Source organism: Hypanus sabinus, chromosome 19, assembly GCF_030144855.1.
Source record: "Hypanus sabinus isolate sHypSab1 chromosome 19, sHypSab1.hap1, whole genome shotgun sequence".
Taxonomy (NCBI): Eukaryota; Metazoa; Chordata; class Chondrichthyes; order Myliobatiformes; family Dasyatidae; genus Hypanus; species Hypanus sabinus.
In genome coordinates this window covers 59,310,959-59,336,552 of record NC_082724.1, presented here as the reverse complement: position 1 = coordinate 59,336,552, position 25,594 = coordinate 59,310,959, and the positions used below count along the sequence as shown (strand labels likewise).

The window sequence follows — 25,594 nt, the reverse complement described above, 5'->3', positions numbered from 1 at the left end:
TCATCAAGGAGCCTGATGAGCCTGAAGTCACATCTTCCGCTCCACCATCAGATTTCTGAATGGGCAATATACACAACCTCACTTTTTTTGCTCTCTTTTTGCATGACTTATTTAATTTACTTTTTATATGCAAATAGTACTTTTTATTGTGGGTTACAGTTTTTTTATTATTATTCTGAGGTATTGCGCTGTACTCCTGCCACAAGACAACACATTTCACTAGATACCTGTATGCCAGTGGTATTAAATCTAATGCTGATTTTGAGAGGAATGGCAGGAAGCCTCTGACTGAGTGGTTTCTCTTCTGCATAAGCCTTTGAGGAATAAAGGTCCACATATCCAAGGTGGGCTGTAACTGGAAGCTATGGATTTTGAAATATAACCACTGAGATCAACCTCCTACAGGTCTCTAACTGCAAACCAGTACCAGGACGGCCGTACCTGTTGAATTGTTTGTTGAGGGATACAGTGTGGATTAGACCTTCAAACCACCCACCCCAGATGAACCCAGTTAACCCTAGCCTAATCTTGGGACAATTTACAATGACCAATTAACCTACCCGGTACGTGTTTGGATCGTGGAAGGAAACCGGGGGGACTTGGAGAAACCCATGCATTCCACAGGGAGGACATATGGAGACTTCTTACAGATCGGCACCTGATTTGAACTCCCAACTCCGAAATTCCCCGAGCTGTACTAGTGTCATGCTACCATGCACACCCTGAACTGAACCTGTACAAGGTGTTAGCAGGGGGAGTAATATTCCAGTATTGATTAATGACTAGTGTTTTGATGTTACAAATCTGGGTTGTTGTGTGAGGAGGTTATAGATTAATTTAGCTAAGATTTGTTTGTCACATGTACATCAAAACATACAGTATAATTTGTCTTTAGTGTCAACGACCAGCACAGTCTGAGGATGTGTTGCACATGAAGCTGCTTAACAAGAGAATGACAGGAAAGATACTGGCATAGATTAAAGATTGGCTAACCGGCAGGAGACAGAGTGGGAATAAAGGGGAGTCTAATCACAAATAAAGGCTGAAATTTCTAAAAGGAAATCAGGAGTCACAGGATGTATACTTCCCAAAGAGACAAGATGACACAGCCATGGCTAACAAAAGAAGTCAAAGCCAACATTCCAAGCTGTGCTGCAGTCAGTCAATATATACTCTGCAGCACACATCTATAGAGGTTCGACCAAGTTTCAGATGTCTTGCCTAATCTTCGCAAACTTCTAAGGAAGTAGAGGCACTATTGTGCTTTCTTCATGATTGCACTTATGTATGGGGCCCAGGACAGATCCTCTGAAATGATAACACTGAGAAATTTAAAGTTGCTGACCCTCTCCATATCTAAGGTTCTGATGAGGGCAGGTTCATGGACCTCCAATTTCCTCCTCCTGAAGTTAATAATCTGCTTCTTGGTATCAATAATCTGCTGACATTGAGAGAGAGGTTGTTGTTGTGGCACCACTCAGCCAGATTTTCAATCTTCCTCTTGTACATTGATTCATCACCATTTTTCACTCAGCCAACAACTGTGGTGTCATCAGCAAACTTCCCCATTCTGATGTTTGGTCTGAACAACAACTGAACTTCTTGACCACATCAGCATGCTTTTATGCATTGAGTTGCTGTCACATGATTGATTACGTATCTGCATTATTGAGCAGGTGTACAGGAGTGCCTAATAAAGTGGCCACTGAGTGTATGTCTGTAAGGGTAGATAAACATTTCCTAAACAATTTCCATGACACATCAGGACTATCATAGAATGCCTTCTACCAGCCTACCTGAATACTGTTACAAATGCTGATTCTGATTCTGAAATCTACTGAAGAGGCCTCAACTCATTCAACACAAAGCAGCCTGCTGCATTGTCACCCCCATCAACCACTCTGAACACTTACTGCTGTGGAAGCTGGAGACTATTATGTCCTAGATTTAGTCTGCCTTACAGCTGCTGTTTGACAGAAGCTTAAGTCATTTACTCTCTGGAACTCCCTTGTGAAAGCTTTCACACTGTTTCAACCTTCATGCTACAAACCTGTCTCTTGGCATAACGACTCCCATTTATTATACACAACGCCAAGACACTTGTGGTGCCATTGGTATTACATTGAATATCTGAATATCCTTATAGCTTTTTGGTGGATGAGCCAATTCCTAAAGTATTGAATTAATATATGCAGAGAATGTAGGTTTGTCAAATAATTCCAGCAGTCTAAAACAAAACCTCACACTAACAGGTTAAATTGATTGTCCATGTTTAAGAAACGGATCAAACCATAGATTTGTGCAGCAAAGAAACAGGCCTTTAGGCCCAACACATTCATGTGATCATTTGCCTCCAATTGGCCCATATCTCCATAGCCTTTCAATCCATTTACCTGTCCAAATGCCTTTTCAATGTTGTAACTGTATTCATTTCTACCATTTCCCCTGGCAACTTGTTCCATATGTCCACCACCCCCTGGATGAGTAAGTTACCCTCATGTCCCATTTAAATCTTTCTCCTCACCCTCCTCTAACCCTATACTAATTTTCTAAGACCAAAGAATTGAATGTGGACGTCAGAAAGGGGAAGTCGAGGGAACACACACCAGTCCTCATCAAGGGATCAGCAGTGGAAAGGGTGAACAGTTTGAAGTTCCTAGGTGTTTACCTCTCTCAAGATCTATCCTGGGCCCATCATATTGATGCAGTTTATGGAGGGACAACTGCACAGGATCACCTATGCAGGGCCCTTAGCATTGTCAATGATCTGTCCCATCCATTCAACAATCTCTTTGACCCTCTACCATCAGGCAGTAAGACCGTTGAACTCCCTGTCACTGCCCAGGTCTCATCACGTATGAAACACCGGTGGCTTTTATACTGTTTAACTTGTGTTGTAAATGCATCTTATTAGTTGTTAATTTACTTGTCGTAATATTACTTTATGAGTTATGTGTGTGTTATATGTACTGTATTGTGCATCTTGGCCCAGAGGACCATTGTTTTGTTTAATGGTATACATGTATACAGTTGAATGATGTCAAGCTGGTCATGAACTTGAACTTGAAGAACTGAAGAGGGCTGTGAACTTAGCTCCATCATGGGCAGTAGCCCCTCCAGCATCAAGGACATCTTCAAAAGGGAATTCCTCAAAAAAGTGGCGTCCATCATTAAGGACCTCCACCATCCAGGACTTGCCCTCTTCTCATTACTACCAACAAGGAAGAGGTACAGGAGCCTGAAGACGCACAAAGTTTTAGGAACAGCTTCTTCCCCTCTGCCATCAGATTTCTGAACCTTACATGAACCTGTGCACACTCCCTCACTATCTTTGCTCTCTTTTTTGCAGTTCTTGTTTTTGATATACAGGTTTTCCCCGCTATCCGAAAGTAGAGCGTCCCTATGAAACCTTTCGTAAGCTGGAATGGTGTAAAGCGAAGAAGTAATTACCATTAATTTATATGGGAAAATTTTTGAGTATTCCCAGACACAAAAAATAACCTACCAAATCATACCAAATAGCACATAAAACCTAAACAAACAGCACGTACACAAATGCGCACACATCTGCCCGCACAAGGCTTCACAGTCATGGTAGTCTTTCTCAGGGTAAAAGCAAGTTTAAAGCGGGTGCCTTTTTTCCTATATAAAGTAGAAGTAATGTATGTACACTGTAGTTTCACTTACCAGAATCAGGAAGGTTTAAGCAAAAAACGATTTGTAGAAAAAAAATCAGCACGTACACGCATGAGCACACACCTACCCGCGCAAGGCTTCATGGTCATGGTAGTCTTTCTCGGGGTAAGCACAAGTTTAAAGCGGGCGCTTTTTTTCGTAAAAGCAAAAATCCTCTTAGGATTTCTTTTGGTTAGCGAAAACAGGTACTAATGTAGGTCTTTAGTAAAAGCGAAGTGGCCTAATGTGTACTTTTGTAAAACAGGGACCCCTGCTGCATGTTGCATATTTTAAAGTGTGGAATATTTAATGTATTGCACTTTACTGCTGGAACAATGCAACACACTTCATGACGCATAAACCTGATTCTGATTCTGATTCCTATCCTTGAAACATGACTATGACCACCTACCTGCTCTATGCCTCTCAAGGTTCTATATACAGGACATACCAGGTACATAATAAGTATAAACAGGACAGGAATTACTGTTTCCCAAAACACCAGAAATGTTCTACTATGTTTGAGGTCTTGATCTTTAAGAACTCTTTTCCTCAGATGGCCAAAGGCTATGCTTGTACACTAAGGGTGATGGTTAATTTCAACATTAACATGTCTTCATTTGCTGAGAGATAGCTCCCAAGATATGAGAAGTAGTCTACATTTTCCAGGCTCTTACTGTGAAACTTAAATAACAGGGACCTCTCTAGATACAATGCATAGGAGATGCTTTGGTCATGGGTAACACCTTCCTTTAGCGAGAAGACAAGCAGTAGTTGTGGCATACCTCAATACGGCTGCTGGCCCCAGTTAGAATATACTATTGTCCAGGCCAGAGATCATACAATTGTCTAGGTGTCCTTGTTCATCAGTCACTGAAAGTAAGCATGCAGGTACAGCAGGCATTGAAGAAAGCTAATGGCATGTTGGCCTTCATAACAAGGGGAGTTGAGTATAGGAGCAAAGAGGTCTTTCTGCAGTTGTACAGGGCCCTGGTGAGACCACACCTGGAGTATTGTGTTCAGTTTTGGTCTCCAAATTTGAGGAAGGACGTTCTTGTTATCGAGGGAGTGCAGCGTAGGTACACGAGGTTGATTCCCGGGATGGTGGGATTGTCATATGTTGAAAGATTGGAGTGACTGGAATTTAGAAGGATGGGAGGGGATCTGATTAAAAGATATAAGATTATTAAGGGATTGGACACGCTAGAGGCAGGAAATATGTTCCCAATGTTGGGGGAGTCCAGAGCCAGAGGCCACAGTTTAAGAATAAGGGGTAGGCCATTTAGAACAGAGTTGAGGAAAAGCTTTTTCACCCAGAGAGTTGTGGATCTATGGAATGCTCTGTCTCAGAAGGCAGTGGAGGCCGATTCTCTGGATGCTTTCAGTAAAGAGTTAGATAGAGCTCTTAAAGATAGCGGAGTCAAGGGACATGGGGAGGAGGCAGGAACAGGGTACTGATTGTGGATGATCGGCCATGATCACATTGAATGGCGGTGCTGGCTCGAAGGGCCGAGTGGCCTACTCTTGCATCTATTGTCTATTGTCTTCAAAACCACATGCAAATGACTGCTGGACTCACCATTGCTTAATCAACTCCCTTATCTCCATCTACCTGGCACCTCCAAACACCTGTGTGAACAGGAGTGTTGCTGTAAAATAATTATTCTCAAATCTCTCAAGGATGCCACAAGTTGATCTGTGGAAGAGGATTTTACGAAGATTTTGAGACAGCACCCATAATCAATTGGAATTGAAGAGCTCTGCAACATGTTGCTGCTCCTCATCTGTATGAACATAGACATATGAACAGTGATTGGACCCGTTCTTCTCAATCCATTCTGCACTCAGTATCCTTTAGTCAGAGTGAAAATCTCACATTATCAATATTAATCACAGTAGGAACCCTCTTGTGTCAATCTCATTTAGTACGTCATTTTGGTCCAGATCCAAATATTGCTCTTACCAGCTTCAATATTTGTGAAAGCTTAGCATTGGCAGAGTTTTTGCTGGTCTTAGTCTCTGAGTGAAGCATCAGCTATACTTTCATATACTGTAGATCCTAGTAATGTAATAAAAAATGGGCATTGTCTTACACGTTGCCTGGTGTAGATTCAACTTACCTCAATTACCAAGGCTCACATTTAGTATTGTGTATGAAGTGGGTGTCTTGGTGGTCACCCATTTTAATTCTACTTCCCATTTCCATTCCAACATGCCACTCCAAGGCCTTCTCATTTGCTAGGGTGAGGCCACTCTCAGGTTGGAGGAGCAACACCTCATATTCCATCTGGGTAGCCTCCAAACTGTTTCTGTAAGTTATGATAAGTTTTGCTCCCAGCCCCTTCTCGTTTTTTCAATTCCTTATTCTGGTTATCTACACCTTATCTACACCTCGGACTTCAACTACAACACAGAGTCTTGCCATCTTCAGAAGTTTTCTGATGACTCTGCCATAGCTGGATCCATCAGCAAGGGAGATGAGGCTGAGTACAGGGCTACGGTGGGAAACTTTGTCACATGGTGCGAGCAGAATCATCTGCAGCTTAGACTAAGGAGCTGGAGGTGGACCTGAGGAGGGCTAAGGCACCTGTGACCCCTGTTTCCATCCAAGGGGTCAGTGTGGACATAGTGGAGGATTACAAATAGCTGGGGATACGAATGGACAATAAACTGGACTGGTCAAAGAACACGGAGGCTGTCTACAAGAAGGGTCAGAGCCATCTCTATTTCCTGAGGAGACTGAGGTCCTTTAACATCTGCCAGATGATGCTGAGGATGTTCTATGAGGCTATGGTGGCCAGTGCTATCATGTTTGCTGTTGTGTGCTGGGGCAGCAGGCTGAGGGTAGCAGACACCAACAGAATCAACAAACTCATTCGTAAGGCCAGTGATGTTGTGGAGGTGGAACTGGACTCTCTGACAGTGGTGTCTGAAAAGAGGATGCTGTCCAAGTTGCATGCCATCTTGGACAATGACTCCCATCCACTCCATAATGTACTGGTTAGGCACAGGAGTACATTCAGCCAGAGACTCATTCCACCGAGATGCAACACTGAGCGTCATAGGAAGTCATTCCTGCCTGTGGCCATCGAACTTTACAACTCTTCCCTTGGAGTGTCAGACACCCTGAGCCAATAGGCTGGTCCTGGACTTAATTCCACTTGGCATGATTAACGTATTATTATTTAGTTATTTATGGTTTTATATTGCTATATTTCTTCACTATTCTTGGTTGGTGCTGCTGTAACGAAACCCAATTTCCCTCGGGATCAATAAAGTATGTCCGTCTGTCTGTCTGGTTCCTCTCTTACCCCTTCTCTTCTCCTCACCTATCCATCACCTCCTTCCCATTTTACCATGGTCCACTCTCTTATCAGATTCCTTCTTCTTCAGCCCTTTACCTTTTCCACCTAACACCCCCCAGCTTCTCCCATACCCCCTTCCCACCCACTTTCCCCTCACCTACCAACTTGTACTCATTCCCCTCCCCCACCTTCTTATTCTGGCTCCGTCACACTCAACTTCCTTTCTGTCCTGATGAAGGGCCTTGGCTTGAAACGTCAACTGTTTATTCCCCTACAGAGATGCTACTTGACCGTGTGTGTGTGTGTGTGTGTGTGTGTGTGTGTGTGTGTGTGTGTGTGTGTGTGTGTGTGTGTGTGTGTGTGTGTGTATGTGTAGTCAGTGTCTGCTGTGGGGAATATCTGAGGTAGAATTTGCTGTCTCAATATATTTGAAAATTATTAACATCAACTTTACCAGCATGTGCTTTACTCAATTCAGCCTGCTTTGGCCCACAGGGGGCCATTGTCTCTCTGAATAATCACTAGAAACCCCCAATTAAGCAGTGTCATTCTAGCATGCAGTTGGAAGTCTTCACCAGGGAGCTAAGAAAAGCACTGTAGATGTGCCTATATTACATAAAAAGTGCAGGGATGTTAATACATTCATTAATTATCTAATGAAACATTTAGAGGCTAAAGCACCGCATTAAGTTGATGAGAGAATCTCATTGAAAATATTTTTACTCAACTATGAAAAAGGAAATGGTGTCACTAGTGGAAATATCAAAGTGCATATCTTTATGGTAGAACCAGTACATTTGTGAAAACAGCACTCTCTGAACATTCTCACTACTTCAATCTTTGATGTTAAATTAGATTCTATTAGTAAATGATTGTCTGTGAATTGCATTTGGTGCACAGAATGGATTACAGAACACACCATTATTTCTGCAGTTCTTTTGATTTTCATTTGACATCTCTAATGTCTATAAATGTTGGATTGGCTTGAATGGTACACCATAAAGCAGGAAGGAACCACTTGGCCCATTCAATCCACGTTGTTTGCCAATAGAGCAATGCATTCAGTCTTATACCCCTTCTCTATCCCCTTTGCCCCACAACCTTACAGCAAGGATCAAGATTTAGCTTTATTCACCATATACTGTACATTTATATTCATGAAGTGTTTGCTGTGGTTGGTCACAGTGTGGCATGCAACCAAGACAACATTCAATAATTATAAAAATAAAGAATTATATATTAAAAAAGCTAATAAAGTTAGAGGTTAGAGTACAGATATGGATAAAATGTGTATAAACTCATGAATACCAGTGTGTATTTAGAATGTAAACAGCATTATAAAAATGGTTTAAAGTGCAGTGACTGAGGGAGAAATGTAGATGGGGCTTGGGGAGCTAACTGGAAAGGTTGATCAGATTAACTGCCCTGGGAGAAGAAACTTTTAAGATGATGTGAAGTTTTTGTTTTAATAGCTCTATAGTACTTTCCAGAAGGGATCATTTAGAAAAGGTATTTTGCAGGTGGGTAGTATCCACAATGAATTTTTTTTCTGCTCACTTCTTTGTCCTGAATCCATACATGGCCTGCAGTGATGGTAGACTGCCAGTCCTGCCAAACGGTTTCAGCCCTAAACATTGACTGTGCTTTTTCCCATTGATGCTGCCTAGCCTGCTGAGTTCCTCCAGCATTTTGTGTGTGTTGCTCGGATTTCCAGCATCTGCAGATTTTCTCTTGTTTGTGACTGCAGTCAATGACCTTTTCTGCTGACCTGAGAGTTCACTGTAGTTTTTGTGTATTGTGAGAAGATGCTGCACCAAACCAGACAGTAATGGCTGATGTGAAGATGCTCTCTATGATAATGGTGTCAAATTGAACCAGTATGTTCTGAGGAAGTTAGAATTTCACCAAGTGACACAAGAACCACATCCTCTGCCAAGCCATTTTGTAAATGAAGGAGATGCAGTTCTCCCACATCTCTACTCCCTTAGCCCTGCAAACTTATTTCAAAGATTTTCCCATCTGCTTCTTTGTCCTAGACGCATACAAATCCTGCTGTGGTGGTAGACCGCAGCCAATAATCTTCCCTGCTTGCTGCAGAAAGTGATTCACTTTGCTCTTGTAATCTTTGATTGTGTCTCTTTCCACCCCTGTTATGAGCAATGAAATCCAGGCCATCACTTGACACATCATCCCTTATCTCTTGCAAAGCACTTTCATCTTCAGCTGAAGAGAGCATTCTTCCTCCCTCCATCTTACCTAAACCTCTGGATTCCTACCACTTCCCTCACGTCTCCTCTCAGTCTCCTTTGCTCCATGGAGAACAATCCCCAGATTCCCCAACCAGACCTTGTTACTGAAATTTTTCATTTTCTGAAACATTCTGGTCAAATTCTCTGTGTCCTCTTTAGTGTGACTGGAACTGAACATGGTGATGTAGGGAAACCTCTCTGATCTCTGCTTTACCAAACTCTACTAACAGAGCCCCATGTCCCACACCTATTGCAAACAACTGTTTCAATATGTTCGCCCTTCTTCAAATCTTGGTGCCTATGATCCCTGGTGCCACTGAGTCTATAAACCTCTCCCTGTTCTCTCTGCCAAAGTATATTACCTCACACGTCTCTCTCTTAAATTCCATCTGCTGCTTACAGGAAAAACTGAAAACTAAACCTACCTCACCTCACCTATAACCGCCTAAGCCTGTTGAGCCAAGCCGTTAAGCCTTCACTGCTCCCAGCTCCCTCTGCTACCCGCTGTAAAAGGCTGTGTCCTTTTTAAATCTTCCCCGCTTCACTGCCCAACGTTACACGCCTGCGCAGTCCCGCCTCTCTTAACTCCGATGAGAAGAAGAAGAAATCAAAATGGCTCCCGCTGCTCTCCCGTTCTGATTCTCTGACTTCCTTCTCCAAATATCTCAGAAAGGATGAGTTGTCATTGGAGAGAGTCCAGAGGAGGTTTGACAGATTTATTCTGGGAATGAAAGGGTTAACATATGAAGTGTGCAGGTTTGGACCTGTACTAACTGGAATTTGGAAGAGTATTTGAGGGTCTCATTGAAACCTACTGAACGTTGAAAGGACTAGATGGGGTGGATGTGGAGGGGATGTTTCCTCTGGTGCAGGTATTCAGCAATAGAGGGAACAACCTCAAAATTGAGGGATGACCTTTTAGAACAGGCGTAAGGAGGAATTTTTTTAGCCAGAGAGTACCAAATCTGTGGAATGCTCTTTTCACAGACTGTAGTGGAGGCCAAGTCCATTGATATATTTAAGGCAGAAGTTGATCATTTCCTGATTGGCCAGGGCATCAAAGGAGAGATGACAGATGTATGGGATTGAGTAAGATCCGGGATCAGCCATGATAGAATGGTGGAGCAGTCTTGATGGGTGGATGACCAATTCTGCTCCTATGTCTTATGATCTTACGTTCTGCTCATCATTCTTCACCCAATCTCAGTTCACTTACTCTGCCCAGTCCAGCCATACCACCCTCTCTTCATTATATTGGCCATCTCCCATCTTCATTTCAGTTCTGATGCAGGGTCACGACCTGAAATCTCAACAATTCCTTCACCCTCCCCCACCCCCTATCTGGAAGGGGATAGGAGTTTGACTCACTGAGTTCCTCTGGAAGATTGTTCTTTGTTGCAACATAATCTGCCTGTCTGTTGCCTCAACAACTATGAATTCTGACTTTGTATTCCTAACCCTCACTAAATCCAGATCGCCTACAGCTGCCATGAACAGTTAGATCTATTTGGTTTCCCAAGAATAGTCAAATCTGACGACAGACATCACTGATAACTTCCAAATCCAACAATTACTAGCTCTACATGTTTGCAGCACCTTTCCAATTTTTACAATATTGTCCCAATAACTACTGAATCCAACTGTGTAGATCTCATCAATAACTGACATGTCTGACTGTACTGTGTAAGTAACATGTTAGTTCCTACTGCTACATCCTGCAATCAGGCCCTTCATTTAATCTGATCTGAAACACACTGTAGCACCCAATAATCTTGGTTATGTTGTTGGTCAAATTGGGTCTCTCCTGCATAATTTCTGCACCCCATTCAGCTGCACTCTTCTTACAGAAAGAAAGAAACAGAAAAACTACAGCACAATAAAGTTCAGCCCACAAAGTTGTGCTGAACATGTCCATACCTTAGAAATTACTAGGGTTACCCATAGCCCTCTATTTTTCTAAGCTCCATGTACCTATCCAAAAGTCTCTTAAAAGACCCTATTGTATCTGCCTCCACCACCGTTGCCGGCAGCCCATTCCACGCACTCACCACTCTGCATAAAAAACGTACCCCTGACATCTCCTCTGTAGCTACTCTCCAGCACCTTAAACCTGTGCCCTCTTGTGGCAACCATTTCAGCCCTGGGAAAAAGCCTCTGACTATCCACATGATCAATGCCTCTCATCTTCTTATACACCTCTATCAGGTCACCTCTCATCTTCCGTTGCTCCAAGGAGAAAAGGCCGAGTTCACTCAACCTGTCTTCATAAGGCATGCTCCCCAATCCAGGCAACATCCTTGTAAATCTCCTCTGCACCCTTTCTATGGCTTCCACATCTTTCCTGTAGTGAGGCGACCAGAACTGAGCACAGTACTCCAAGTGGGGTCTGACCAGGGTTCTATATAGCTGTGACATTACCTCTCGGCTCCTAAATTCAATTCTATGATTGATAAAGGCCAATACACCTTCTTAACCACAGAGTCACCCTCCGCAGCTGCTTTGAGCATCCTATGGACTCAGGCCCCAAGATCCCTCTGATCCTCCACACTGCCAAGAGTCTTACCATTAATACTATATTCTGCCATCATATTTGATCTACCAGAATGAACCACTTCACAATTATCTGGGTTGAACTCCATCTGCCAGTTCTCAGTCCAGTTTTGCATCCTATCAATGTCCTGCTGTAACCTCTGACAGCCCTCCACACTATCCACAACACCTCCAACCTTTGTCTCATCAGAAAATTTACTAATCCAAAAAGTCTATTGGGCTATTGACTGTAGCTGTTGGACAAGCAAGCATGAGCTCTTGGATAAAACTACATCAAGTAGTGGACACGGTCAGCTGCATTACCGATTAATCCCTCCCCACCAATGAACACATCTGGATGGAGCACTGCCTCAGATTTACAAGGAGGAAAGCAACGTCAATCATCAAGCGTCCCCATCATCTAGCCCTTGGTCACTTCTCACTGCTGCCATCAGGAAGGAAGCACAAGAGCCTCAAGTCCCACACCACCAGGCTCATGAACAGTTATTAACCCTCAACCACTAGGCTTTTGAACCAGAGGGGATAGTTTTTCATTGATTCTATTGTGTTTCTTTATATTTACTGTGAATGCCCACAAGAATCACATGCGGTGACATGTACTTTGATAATAAACTTACTTTGAACTTTGAGATGGAACTTTGAGGGAGTGTGAGCCTTGTTCCTGATATAAATAAAAGGAATGAGACCCACACAGAAAAGCGGTAACATTGAGGTTGTCATAGAACACCACAGCACAAGAATAGCACCTTCGGCTGACCTAGTCTGAGCTGAACCATTAGTAAGCCTAGTCCCATCAACCTCCATACCCCTCCCATCCATATACCTATCCAAATTTCTCTTAAAAGTTGAAATCAAATCTGTATTCACCACTTGTGCTGGCAGCTCATTCCTCACTCTCACCACTCTCTGGGTGAAGACAGTGCAGAGACCTGACTGCTGTGGCTTTCCTCTGCAAGTCATTCTGCACCCCCCCACCACCACCCAACCCCAAGAGTATCCAAAGCATGTGTTTTGATACATGGTTCTCCCGGTGCCTTCAACATCTTGCATCATCTTCATTAACCCCCTGCATATCTTTGTTCTCCTGTGAAAACCTTCAGTTTCTGAGAACCACATTTTGAATTGAATTGAATTGACTTTATTATTTACATCCTTCATATACATGAAGAGTAAAAATCTTTACATTACGTCTCCATCTAAATGTGCAATTATAGTAATTTTGTAATAAATATTATGAACATCAGGATAGTCAACATAACAGAAATATAGTTACGTAGGCATGAATTATGCAGCCTGGTGGAAGAAGCTGTCCCAGAGCCTGTTGGTCCTGGCTTTTATGTTGTGGTACCGTTTCCTGGATGGCAGCAGCTGGAATAGTTCGTGGTTGGGGTAACTCGGGTCTCCAATGATCCTTCGGGCCCTTTTTACACACCTGTCTTTGCAGATGTCCTGAATAGTGGGAAGCTCACATCAACAGATGCGCTGGGCTGTCCGCACCACTCTGTGCAGTGTCCTGTGATTGAGTGAAGTACAGTTCCCAGACCAGGCAGTGATGCAGCCAGTCAGGATGCTCTCAATTGTGCCCCTATAGAAAGTTCTTAGAGTTTTGGGGGGGCCATACCAAACTTCTTCAACCGTTTGAGGCGAAAGAGGGACTGTTGTGCCTTTTTTACCACATAGCCAGTATGTACAGACCACATGAGATTCTCGGTGATGTTTATGCCGAGAAACTTAATGCTGCTCACCCTCTCAACCTCAGATCCATTGATATCAATAACCTGTCTCCATTCCTCCTGTAGTCCACAACCAGCTCCTTTGTTTTTGCAACATTGAGGGAGAGGTTGTTTTCTTGACACCACTGAGTCAGGGTGATGATTTCCTCTCTGTAGGCTGCCTCATTATTATTTGAGATTAGGCCAATCAATGTAGAATCGTCAACAAATTTAATTAGCAGATTGGAGCTATGGGTGGTGACATAGTCACAGGTATACAGAGAGGACTGGATACAGAGCCCTGGGGGCACCTGTGCTGAGGGTCAGAGGGGCAGTGGTGAGGGAGCCCACTCTTACCACCTGCCAGCAATCTGATAGGAAGTCCAGGATCCAGCTGCACAAGCTGAGGTCTCTGAGCTTCTTGTCGTACCTGGAGGGAATTATGGCCTCACAATCTCCAGCTCAACCATGACACTTAATAACCTCACTCCATTAAATAATGACAAGAAAAGCTTAAATAATGAAACAATCCAGTTATTTCTACTGTGATCCCAGGCAGGATTGTTATCGAAAGTTCCAGATGTCTTCTTATCAAAGATAAATATGACTGAAACATCTCCTTCTGCCTCTGATATTTGAGCAGTGTTCAGGATGGTAGCTTCACAGTGACAATAAGATATACTTGTAATGCATTAGCTTGCTAGTTTATTTAGAACATGGTGAATACTTAGGTGAATTGCAAATAAAACACACAGGTGCCAACTGTGAATGTACACGGGTTTTGCTATTATATCAAGGATGTTGTGATGAATGCATGGACGATATATTAGTGACTGTATCAATTATATGGTATATATATTAATGATATGGTGGATATCCTGATTATATTATGCGCTCCTTACTGATTACACATGACTATATCAATATTTTTATTCAGAATATATTAATGAATATAAACTGCGTGTGTCTGTACTTACATGGCAGGTGTGTCAGTTACAAATTTAGGTGCACGAGTGAACATATGGGAGGGTATCAGTGATTATGTGGTGGGTTTATCGGTGATTATGTGGTGAGTGTGTCAGTGCTTATGCAGTGATTGTGTCGGTGATTATGTGGTGGGTGTGTCAATGGTTATGTGGTGGGTTTATCAGTGATTATGTGGTGAGTGTGTATCAGTGCTTAAGATGTGAGTGCGTCAGTAATTATGTGGTGAGTATGTCGGTGATTATGTGGTGAGTGTGTCGGTGATTATGTGGTGAGTGTGTCAGTGATTATGCAGTGATTGTGTCGGTGATTATGTGGTGAGTGTTTGGGTGATTATGTGCTGAGTGTGTCGGTGATTATGTGGTGAGTGTGTATCAGTGCTTAAGACATGAGTGTGTCAGTAATTATGTGGTGAGTGTGTCGGTGATTATGTGGTGAGTGTGTCAGTGATTATGTGATTATGTGGTGAGTGTGTCAGTGATTATGTGGTGTGTGTCGGTGATTATGTGGTGAGTGTATCAGCAATTATGAGGTGATTGTGTTGGTAATTATGCAGTGGTTGTGTTGGTGATTATGCAGTGATTGTGTGATAAGTGTGTTAGTGATTATGTGGCGAGTGAGTTGGTGATTATGTGGTGGGTTTATTGGTGATTATGTGGTGAGTGTGTGGGTGATTATGTGGTGAGTGTGTCAGTGATTATGTGGTGGGTTTATCAGTGATTATGTGGCGAGTGTGTATCAGTGCTTAAGATGTGAGTGCGTCAGTAATTATGTGGTGAGTATGTCGGTGATTATGTGGTGAGTGTGTCGGTGATTATGTGGTGAGTGTGTCAGTGATTGTGATTATGTGGTGAGTGTGTCAGTGATTATGTGGTGTGTGTCGGTGATTATGTGGTGAGTGTATCAGCAATTATGAGGTGATTGTGTTGGTAATTATGCAGTGGTTGTGTTGGTGATTATGCAGTGATTGTGTGATAAGTGTGTTAGTGATTATGTGGCGAGTGAGTTGGTGATTATGTGGTGGGTTTATTGGTGATTATGTGGTGAGTGTGTGGGTGATTATGTGGTGAGTGTGTTAGTGATTATGTGGTGATTGAGTTGGTGATTATGTGGGGAGTGTTTGGGTGATTATGCAGTGGGTGTGTTGGTGATTATGTGGTGAGTGTGTTGGTGATTATGTGGTGTTGTTTCCATGATTAGATGGTGGATATGACTGATATATGCCTTGGGATGATGATAATTATAAGTGGTGTAGTGTGTAGGGATACTTGGGGATAATGTTCCAGGTATGTTGCTGATTATTTGCAGTTGTCAGCTTTTCCTGCTGTGTTTTAGCTTTGACATCAGTTGAAAATGGCACCCATCTGCAGTCATTTTCCTATTTTTCTTGTGTGCTTGGAAGTTCGAAATTAATTTGAATTACTGTTAAAATTAATAATGAGACAGGGTTTTTCTCGCGTCCTCCATAAGGAACTCTGATCTTCTCTGTCAGATTTGCTTGGTTGAGTTTAACATTCTCACACAGTTCTTCATAAATATGCCACTATTTATTTTATGAAGTGCTGGTTCATTGAATCAAATTTCTGCACCTTCAAAAAACCCTATCCTATTAGTATCGAAAAGCTGTCTTCCTTACATGGTTCTTATGCATTTCATGAGAGTATTTAATAATTTCAAACTCACCATTTTCCACAAATTAAACACAAACTGTGTGTGCACTCTCCTGCCTTTTGCACTGCCCAGATCCACACTCACAACATTTTCAATGCTGTCACTTGATCTACTCAGAGGCAAGCTGACAAAACGCACTTCAGGACGTCTGATGCTCTCACGCTGAGGGAACCCAACACATGCACTAAGGAAACTCTAATGAGAGGTCAGGTCATATGTTGACACGGAGGGAACCTAATATGCTAACATTGTTCACACACACACACACACACACACACACACACACACACACACACACACACACACACACACACACACACACACACACACACACACACACACACACACACACACACACACACACACACACACACACAACTGTTTCACTCAGGAATCCTGCTGTATCATCCGGGAGTCTGCAAGCACAAGCTAATCTGTACAATCACTTACCAATATCAAATAATCCTAATAATTGCAGTCAGACTCGAAGGAACTGTGAGACTTGAGACTGTGAAGGAACAGGCCATAACTGAAAAATAACATTAGTCTTCCAACACTCAGAAAAGGGAATTTGGCAAAGTTTACTTGAAGCATGTGTGAATGTTACACATTAATATCCGGCACAATCCATGCATTGGAACATTGCCACATCATAACAGCAGAAAACTAGTGTTCCAACATAAATGAGGTATGAATTAGTGTGAAGTAGACATATCCATGTAATTTTGAAATGGTAAGACACTGAGTTGCCTTGGCAATACCAGCACAAGCCCATGTGTGCCTACTTACAACTGTTCTGGTTGCAGTGTGTTGATTATCCTGTGAAGGGCAGTTTTGTTTCGAAGGTAATCAGTTTAAACATTCAGGATGGAGTGAATCAATGACCAATCGAAGAGGAATTTAGTCAAGTTTGTGACCAAAGGCGACTCTGAGAAAGACGGATGGCAAGGCAAAGTTGAGTTAGAGAGGTCTGACAGAATTGAATACCATAGCAGAAGATGCAGCCACCCAGGGAAAAGCATCTGATCTGTAAAACCGTTGCCAAGTTGAATATTGGCTACAGGTTAAGGACACACTAATCTGAAGCCTTTTTTTATTTATTCTTATATTTTTTTTAGGAGCGAGACGTTTTATACTTTGATGCAAAAGCAGGAACATCTGATGTAAGTCCAGAAGTTGAATATTCGTTGCATGTTTGACATTCAACTTTCGGCTGTGATTTCTCTGTCTTTGGTGCTGTAAGAGGTCTTGTCTCAGTGTGGTGTGGGAAGCAGAGAACCAAGGAGCATGGCAGTTTACTGATTTCTTGATAGGAGCTGATAGCTTCACAGGGCAAGGTAACTCAATCGACCACCATCCACCTCCTTTCCCACCCCACCTTTCTGTAGTCCAAATAAGGCATCAAAGTCCTTGCACTTCCAGTAAGTGGCCACCCACACAGACCATGAAGATTTAGTTCCTCCTGTGCTGAGTTGCCCATCCTCTGAATCTAGAAGGAAGACAACAGGCAGGATGGAGGTGCCTGATAGTATCCCAGTAGTAGCTTCTGGCACCATGCAAGAAAGTGCCCACATAACTAAATGGGCTACCCACAAGCACAGATGAGGATCTTGACACATTTTAAAGTATCAGAATGCCTGTCGATCTGTGTCACAGGAAGGGTAAGAATAGGGAAAGGGGTGTTGAATGAAGGTGCATTTGAAACATTGAATCTGGGCTCTTGATAGGACAATCCATTCAACACATGGAACATGTTAGAGCGAGGCAGCAGGAGCCTCAGGTACAAAATATATAAGAAAGGCGACCAGGAGGTTTACTAAGCCAGTCCACTACTGACGGGCTGTGATTTGTGTTCTTTTTCACACCAACCATTCATTCTTGAGGGAGCAAAGAGGTGGAGACCAATTCAGAAAAAGCAGTTTCCCATCCGGTCCCCAGAGTGGTGCTGGCATTCTGCATATGCTATTTGCTGCTTTCATGTTGTGTGTTTGTGTTGTTTGCTGTGTATGTGACAGTGTCCCTACAGTTATTTCCCAACATGGTGAATCGTTGCCAAATGCTTTGTGAAACAGAAGCCTGAACGACGTGTCTTTTTCATTTGTAGACTCTCAAATGTCACTCAGAAATATTTTGGTAAATGTGCATTTCAGTGCTACTGAAGGTAAGTGCTGGAACACTGCCCAATCTGAAACCCCGTGTTAACACCAGCCTCTCTCTGGTCAGTCATAGAAACAGATCCTATGATCCAACTCCTCCGTGCTGACCAAGTTGTCCAGCTGAGCTGCTCCCATTTGCCTGCATTTGAACAGTATCCCTCTAAACCTTTCTTGTCCACGTATGTGTCAAACGTTGAACGTACAGTGAGAAGTGTTCAAGACTCTTCACCATCTGCTGTTTTGATATCACTTAGCACTGGGTTGTGTGTTTGAGCTCTTGCACATTGAGGAATTAACATTGGCAACAACGGCATTTCACATCACCCTGACAGCCCCGGCAAACCAGTCAGCCTCTTCTTACGATCAACTTCTCTGAAGGTTAAAGAAACATGTTGGCTGACAAAGTTGCTGACAAATCAGCATATAAGACCATAAGACATGGGAGAAGAATTAGGCCATTCAGTCCATCGAGTTTGCTCTACCATTCCATCACGGCTGATCCCAGATCCCACTCAACCCCATACACCTGCCTTCTCGCCATATCCTTCGATGCCCTGACTGATCAGAAAACTATCAACTTCCGCCTTAATTATACTTACAGACTTGGCCTCCACCGCAGCCTGTGGCAGAGCATGTCACAGATTTAGTACTCCATACCTCTGTTCTAAATTTGAAGCTGTGCACTCTAGTTCTGGACACCCCCACCATAGGAAGCATCCTCTCTACATTCGCCCTATCTAGCCCTTTCACATTCTGTCAGTTTCAATGAAATCCCCATGCATTCTAAATTCCAGTGAGTACAGGCCCAAAGCTGCCAAACACTCTATATATGTTAACCCCTTCATTCCCAGAATCATCCTCCTGAACCTTATCTGGACTCTCTCCAATGAAAACACATCCTTTCTGAGATATGGGGCCCAAAACTGTTGACAATACTCCAAGTGTGGTCTGACTAGTGTCTTATAAAGTCTCAGCATAGGACACATTATGTTGCCACTGCATAAAAGGGTTGTGGTGACAGCTGGCATTAAAGTAGGTTGCTGTAAAGGAAAGTGCAAGGAGTCACTGGTCGGCAGATCATTTGGCTCTGTATATACTGCCTTGATTGTCGATGGCATTATTGCAGCCGGTGAGATTTATAGGCCATGACTGTGTTCCTATCCACCATTACTGGTGTTGTCCAGTGTAGAGTCCAGCTGATCACATGGGAGTTTCAAATCGTGGTCAGCACTAACAGCTGCTCTCAGGGTGAGGAGATTAGCCATGGTTACTGCAGCTTCTTGCTGCCCAGGGACACTGCTGGGTGTGATGAGGTAGAGACTGGGTGAAAGCAAGTAGAGCACAATTACATATCTGTATTGTAAAAGTGCTCTTGTGTTTCTCAAAAGTGCTTTCAAGCTAAAAGTGACACCAAAAAAAAAACTAGGGCAGAATAAAGAGATAGACCACGGAATATATTAAAGGGAAAGGAGGGTACAAAGGAAACTGAGGAACTTAAGATAAGCAGGGATATAGTCACCAGTGACAGAGATGAAAATTGTCATAGAGTCGAAGAAATCCCTCTGAGTATCTTTGTACACATATATGTGTTACCGTGTAGCCATATCAAATGGAGAGATCCTTTACCCCACTGATTTCATGATAGCATCAGTGACCATTTACACTAATCCTACTTTAATTTTTTTTTTAACTACTGTCAACTCTCCACAGATAACACTACTCACCTACATATTAATGTGAACCATTAAACCAGCAACCTGCCTGTCTTTGGGATATGTGTGGAAACTGCAGCACCCAGAAATTCACTTTGTCATAGGAGATGGGTGCAGACTCCACCCAGACAACAGTGAGGGTCAGCATTGAACCTGGGTCTCTGATGCTGTGAGACTGCAGTTCTGCCAGCTATGCCACTGTGTCACCCAGTGTTGCAAATGTACAAGAAGACAGAATTAGAGACTCCTGGAGGTTGAAGAAGATCTCAGGGATAATGAGGGATGAAACCATAAACAGTCACATAGTATACTCTGATAAAATCAGGCACAGAATGGGTTGGACAAGGTGATCTTGACCAATTTAGCACTCCATCTCTTTTTATAATAGAGCTTTGGCTAACAACCAGTCAGGTTTTGAGAGGAGGTGATTTCACTCAGGTCCACTGTCCAAGTAGAAAGGGGAGCAGTGGTCACTGCAGCATAATAGATCTTTGACCACCGACCGATTGGTGCTTTGGATTGTTTAGCAGGAGCAAACTAAAGGAAGGCAGTGGCAAGTGCAGTGGCCATCATCTGAGTGGACAGAGTCAGAGTGGTGATCTTGGAGCTTTAGCTCTTTGAGGCTTCACTCAGAGAAATCAAAGAAAAGAAAAGCTCAAGGGTAAGTTTCTTTCTCCTTTCCTTCTTTACTTCTGCTCAACTAGGACAATAGAGAGGCCAGGCAGGGTAGTTGAATGCTTCTCTTGTGGAATATGGGAAGTCAGGGAGACATCCAGTGTCCCTGACAATTATAACTGTGCATCCAGCTGCAGATTTTAATAAACCACATTAAGGAATTGGTGCTGGAACTGAATTCAGGAGGCTGAAGTAGGACTTGGAGAGAGGTAGTTATACCAAAGGTATAGGACACAGGAAACTGGATGACAGTCAGGAAGGGGAAAGGGGGTAAAGGAGCCAGTGCAGAGTACCCCTGTGGCCATCCCCTCAACAACAGGTTTATCACTTTAGATTCTTTTGGGGGGAGGGAGTTAACCTAACAGAGGGAAGTTCCAGTGGTCGGGTCTCTGGCATTGAGCTGGCTCTGTGACTCAAGAGGGGAGAAAGGCACATTGTGGTGATAGAGGATTTGTTACTTAGGGGAATGCACGGGAGGTTCTGTGGGCAGGAAGGAGATGGTATGTTGCCCCCCAGCTGCCAGGGCCCAGGACATCTCAGGTAGAGTCCTCAGCATTCTTAAGTGGGGGAGTGAACAGCCAGAAGTCGGGGTCCATGTAGGAATGAATGACATCGGTAGGATGAGTGATGAGGTTTTGCACAGAGTGCTAAGTTAAAAGGCAGCACCTCCAGGGTTGTGATCTCAGATTTGCTACACATGCCACGTGCTAGTGAGGCTAGAACTAGGAAGATTATACAATTTAATACGTGGTTAAGGGGTTGGTGTAGGATGGTGGGACTAAACTTTTTAGATCATTGGTTTCTTTTCCAGGAAAGATGGGACCTGTACAGAAGGGATGGTTTACACCTGAACTGGAGGGGAACTAATACCCTAGTGGGAAGGTTTGTTAATGCTGCACCATGGGGTTTAAACTAGAGTTGCAGGGGGAAGGGAACCAGAGTGCCACAACAGTTGGAGAGGTTGTGGAGATAGATGTTGGTAAGACCTCAGACAAAGTTAGGAATCAAAAAGTTACGCTTGTTGCGACTAATGTCCTAAGCTGTGTATATTTCAGTGCAAGTAATATCGTAGGAAAGGTGGATGATAATGCAGAAGAGGAGGTAGCTGGTTTACAAACAGAGGCAATGTGTAGGGATGAGAGACTGTTGATGGGGCAAAATTCCAGTCAATAGAATCAGTTGCAATGTAAAAGGCAGACAAAATCAAAAGGGGTGAATTCAGGACTGAAGATGTAATATTTGAAAGTGCGCAGTATACAGAATAAGGTAGATGAACTTGTACCACAGTTACAAATTTGCATGTATGATGTTAAGGCATCGCTGAATCATGGCTGAAAGAAGATTATCACTGGGAGCATAGTGTCAAAAGGAACACACTGTACCAAAAGCACAGGAAGGCAGAGGGGGAGGCAATGCTGTCTTGGTAAAAAATGAAATCAAATTATTCGATAAAGATGACATAGGGTTGGAAGGTGTTGAATCATTGTGGATAGAGTTAAGGAACCGCAAGGGTAAAAAGACCCTGATGGGTGTTATATTCAGACCCCCCCCCCCCCCAAACTGTAGTAAGGATGTGATCTACAAATTACAACAGAAAATAGAAAATGCATGCCAAAAGGGCAATGTTACCATAGTCCTGGGGGACTTCACTATGCGGGTAGATTGGGAAAATCAGGTTGGTGCTGGATTCCAGGAGGGGGAGTTTCTAGAATGCCTATGGGATGACTTTTTAGAGCAGCTCGTGATTGAGCCCACTAGGAGATCAGCTGTTCTGTTGGGTGTTATGTAATGAACCAGAATTGATTAGTGCGCTTAAGGTAAAAGAACCTTTAGGGGTAATTTGATCTAATTCACTCTGAAATTTGAGGAGAAGCTAAAGTCAAATGTTTCAATATTACAGTGGAGTAAAGGGAATGAAAGAGGAGTTGTCCAGAATTGATTGAAAGAACACTGGAAGGGATGAGAGCAGAAAAGCAATAATTGGAATTTCTGGAAGTAATTTGAAAGGCACAGGATATATACATCACGATTGAAAATAAATTGGAAATAATAAAGTGATCAGAAAGAGGTGAAATGCCATTGGTCATTAGAAGAGCGTTAGGCTACAGTCGGTCAACGATCAGAGCAATTTTAAAGGATAAAGGATAAAGTGAGAATAATGGAGCATGTGAAAGGCCCTGCCCCAATGAAAGCTACAATTATTACTAAATCACGCAGTGGTTTAATTATTGGAATACTTGAGTTTCTTAAGTGTTTTATATGCATAGAAAGGTAAAATATATACTATATGCTAAGACAAACATTTGACTAACTGACGCTAAATAATACCGGATGTACTAGTTCCGACTTGCGTACAAATCCGACTTAAAAGACGGACTCAGGAACGGAACTTGTTCATAGACTGGGGACTGCCTGTACTTGGATTTTCAGAAGGCCTTTGACAAGATGCCACACGTGAGTCTGCTTAACAAACTCTGAGTCCATGGTATTACAAGAGCATTCCTAGCATGGATAAAGCAGTGGCTGATTGGCAAGAGGCAAAGAGTGAGAATTAAAGGGAGCTTTTTCTTGTTGGCTGCCAGTGACAAGTGGTCTTCCGCAGGCGTCGTGTGTTGGAACCAATCCTTTTTAATGTTATCCGTCAATGATTTGGATGATGGATTAATGGCTTTATTCTGAAGATATGAAGATAGGTGGAGGGGCAGGTAGTTTTGAGGAAATAGAGAGGCTACAGAAAGACGTAGACCAGGGTTTCTCAACCTGAGTTCCGTGAAAGGTCGCTAGGGTTCCACGAGAGATTGTAATTAATAAAAACATTGTATTTCGAACTTCGTGCAATGCACGGTGCCAGCACTCACAGTGGTGGGCAGTAACAAAGCAGCCCCATTACCAATCACAGCCCAGAATGGCATTCTGCAGTTGGACAGTGATTATTCTCAGCTTTTGACGTGAGATAGGAGAGGCTGTTGATAATTGGTGAATACTGTGTTGCAGTGAGGGAGGACGGTAGACTCATGGGGGGTGTTGTATTACAGTGAGAGAGGACGGTAGGCTGATGTGGAGTCTTGTATTAAACTGAGGGAGGACGGTAGGCTCATGGGGGGTGTGAAGTGCATGTTGCGAGCCTTGAATGGACTTTCCCAACTTGTGTTGTATCATCAGCCTCTCTCTTCTGAATTAGCTCTCCCAACTTCCCCTTACGCACCACCAACTGACTTATGGGAGGAAATAAACTCTCCCCCATGGTAGAAAATTGGAGGGAAATCTTCATTCTAAAGACGGTCCAATGTGGTAACTTTTGAAGAGGAGGTGTGAGATGGAAGAGGAGGATTCTGGGCCTCGGCCTCCAGACAACTTTGATCAGGTTAATGATGAAGAATTAGTCTTCTGAGTCATTTCACTGCACTAATGTAACAATGGACAAAATATCTGTCTCTTCACAAAACTACAAAAATTTATTTTCAGTACAAATACAGAAAGTACAAACTAAGTATTTACAAGACAGTGAATAAATTCAAATTAAAGTATGATCACTGCTGTCTGTAAAACAGTCATTTCCCTGGGGGTGGCACTGCATCTGGAAATCCCCCACTGTGCCTAATGTGAGCACGTGCTCCCTCTCCAAAGACAGCTGGGCACAAACGTATCCTCAGAAGAGGGTCAGGCAGTCAGCCATGGCAGAGCCCTTGAATTTTCCGCTGTCTAGACCTGTGAACGGCCACCTTGGCCAGGCCCGGGGTCTTCCTCGCAAGGTGTGCAGGGCTGGAGTGCAACAATAACCTGAGCCACCCCTTCAGGTACTCAAACAGGGGCTGCAACCTCTCACACTCCATATAAGCCTGGTACACTGACTCCTCACGGACACAGAATGGAGAGGTAGACGAGGTGTCAGTGAACCTGCTTCAAAACCTGTTACATGGTACTGCTCGATGCCAGACCTTCCACCCCAGGTCCCCGATGTACAGGGGAAAGACCCCAGTATGAAGAGATTCCCACTGGGGAACTCCTCTGCTACCAAAGAGTAACACACACTGCAACAAGCACTCCCAGCCCCTCAGATGGTGGCGCAGCCAGAACCTGTCCACTTCCCCAAGCCCCCTCGACACCCACCCTGATAGGATGGGAACCAGTTCCCTCAAAGCAGCGTGCCTGATGCTGCCTGCTGGAAGCCAAGTGCCATCCTGCAGGTGTTGTGCCCGGCAGAGAAAATGCATCGCCATCGTATGCCATCTCGGAGGGGGGTGTATCTTTGCAGGGTCCTGAGGCGGGTGCACACACGCACCAATGGCTGACTGCCTTCTGCAATCAGAAAATTCAGGATCACAACGGAGACCCAGTGTCTCCTGCTGCCCCAGAAGAAATCCACCAGACTCTTTCTGGGTCCTGGAGACAAAAGCACTAAAGCTGGTACCATACCTTTACAATGGAAGCTACTTATCAATGGGTTTGACATGGACTGGGGAGCCAGGCTGTCCTTTCCATTGTGGCAAACAACATACAAATGCAGCAATGGCTGCAGAAAAATTGAAAAGACACTGAACTACAAATCACAGCCACACGACACGTAGAAGTGCTGATTATTCTAAACAACTATTGGAATCTCAAACAGATTAAAGCTTTTGAAAATAAAGTCACAGTCAGTAAAAAGATTCAGGAAGCAAGTTATTTAGTAGCTTTCAGAGCAGTTCACACGAGAATGTTTAAAAAAACTGTGTGAATACATGGTCAAAGAGCACACCAATCTTCTGCTACTTACAGAAATCCAGTGGCTTAGCAGAGGAAGATTTCTCAACAGGGTGTTCGAACTGAAAGGGGAATTTCAGGAGTAATTTCAAGCAAATAGTAAGCCAGGTTTTGCTATTACTTTTGAAGATGAAGAATGGCTGCAGAAACTAGCCTACTTTA

The 25,594-nt window shown here is 43.3% G+C and overlaps 1 protein-coding gene across 13 annotated transcripts in view; it reads left to right on the top strand.

The window, feature by feature from the left end:
* cacna2d2a (calcium channel, voltage-dependent, alpha 2/delta subunit 2a) overlaps nucleotides 1-25,594 on the top strand; it is a 909,486-nt gene that overhangs the window by 521,796 nt on the left and 362,096 nt on the right. For 12 of the 13 annotated variants that reach the window (XM_059944500.1, XM_059944510.1, XM_059944502.1 and 9 more), the window contains one exon: nucleotides 17,265-17,309. The exons of the other annotated variant lie outside the window; for it this stretch is intronic. In XM_059944500.1, the coding sequence (XP_059800483.1) occupies nucleotides 17,265-17,309 (45 nt within the window). The remainder of the gene's footprint in view (nucleotides 1-17,264; nucleotides 17,310-25,594) is intronic. 13 annotated transcript variants of the gene reach the window in all.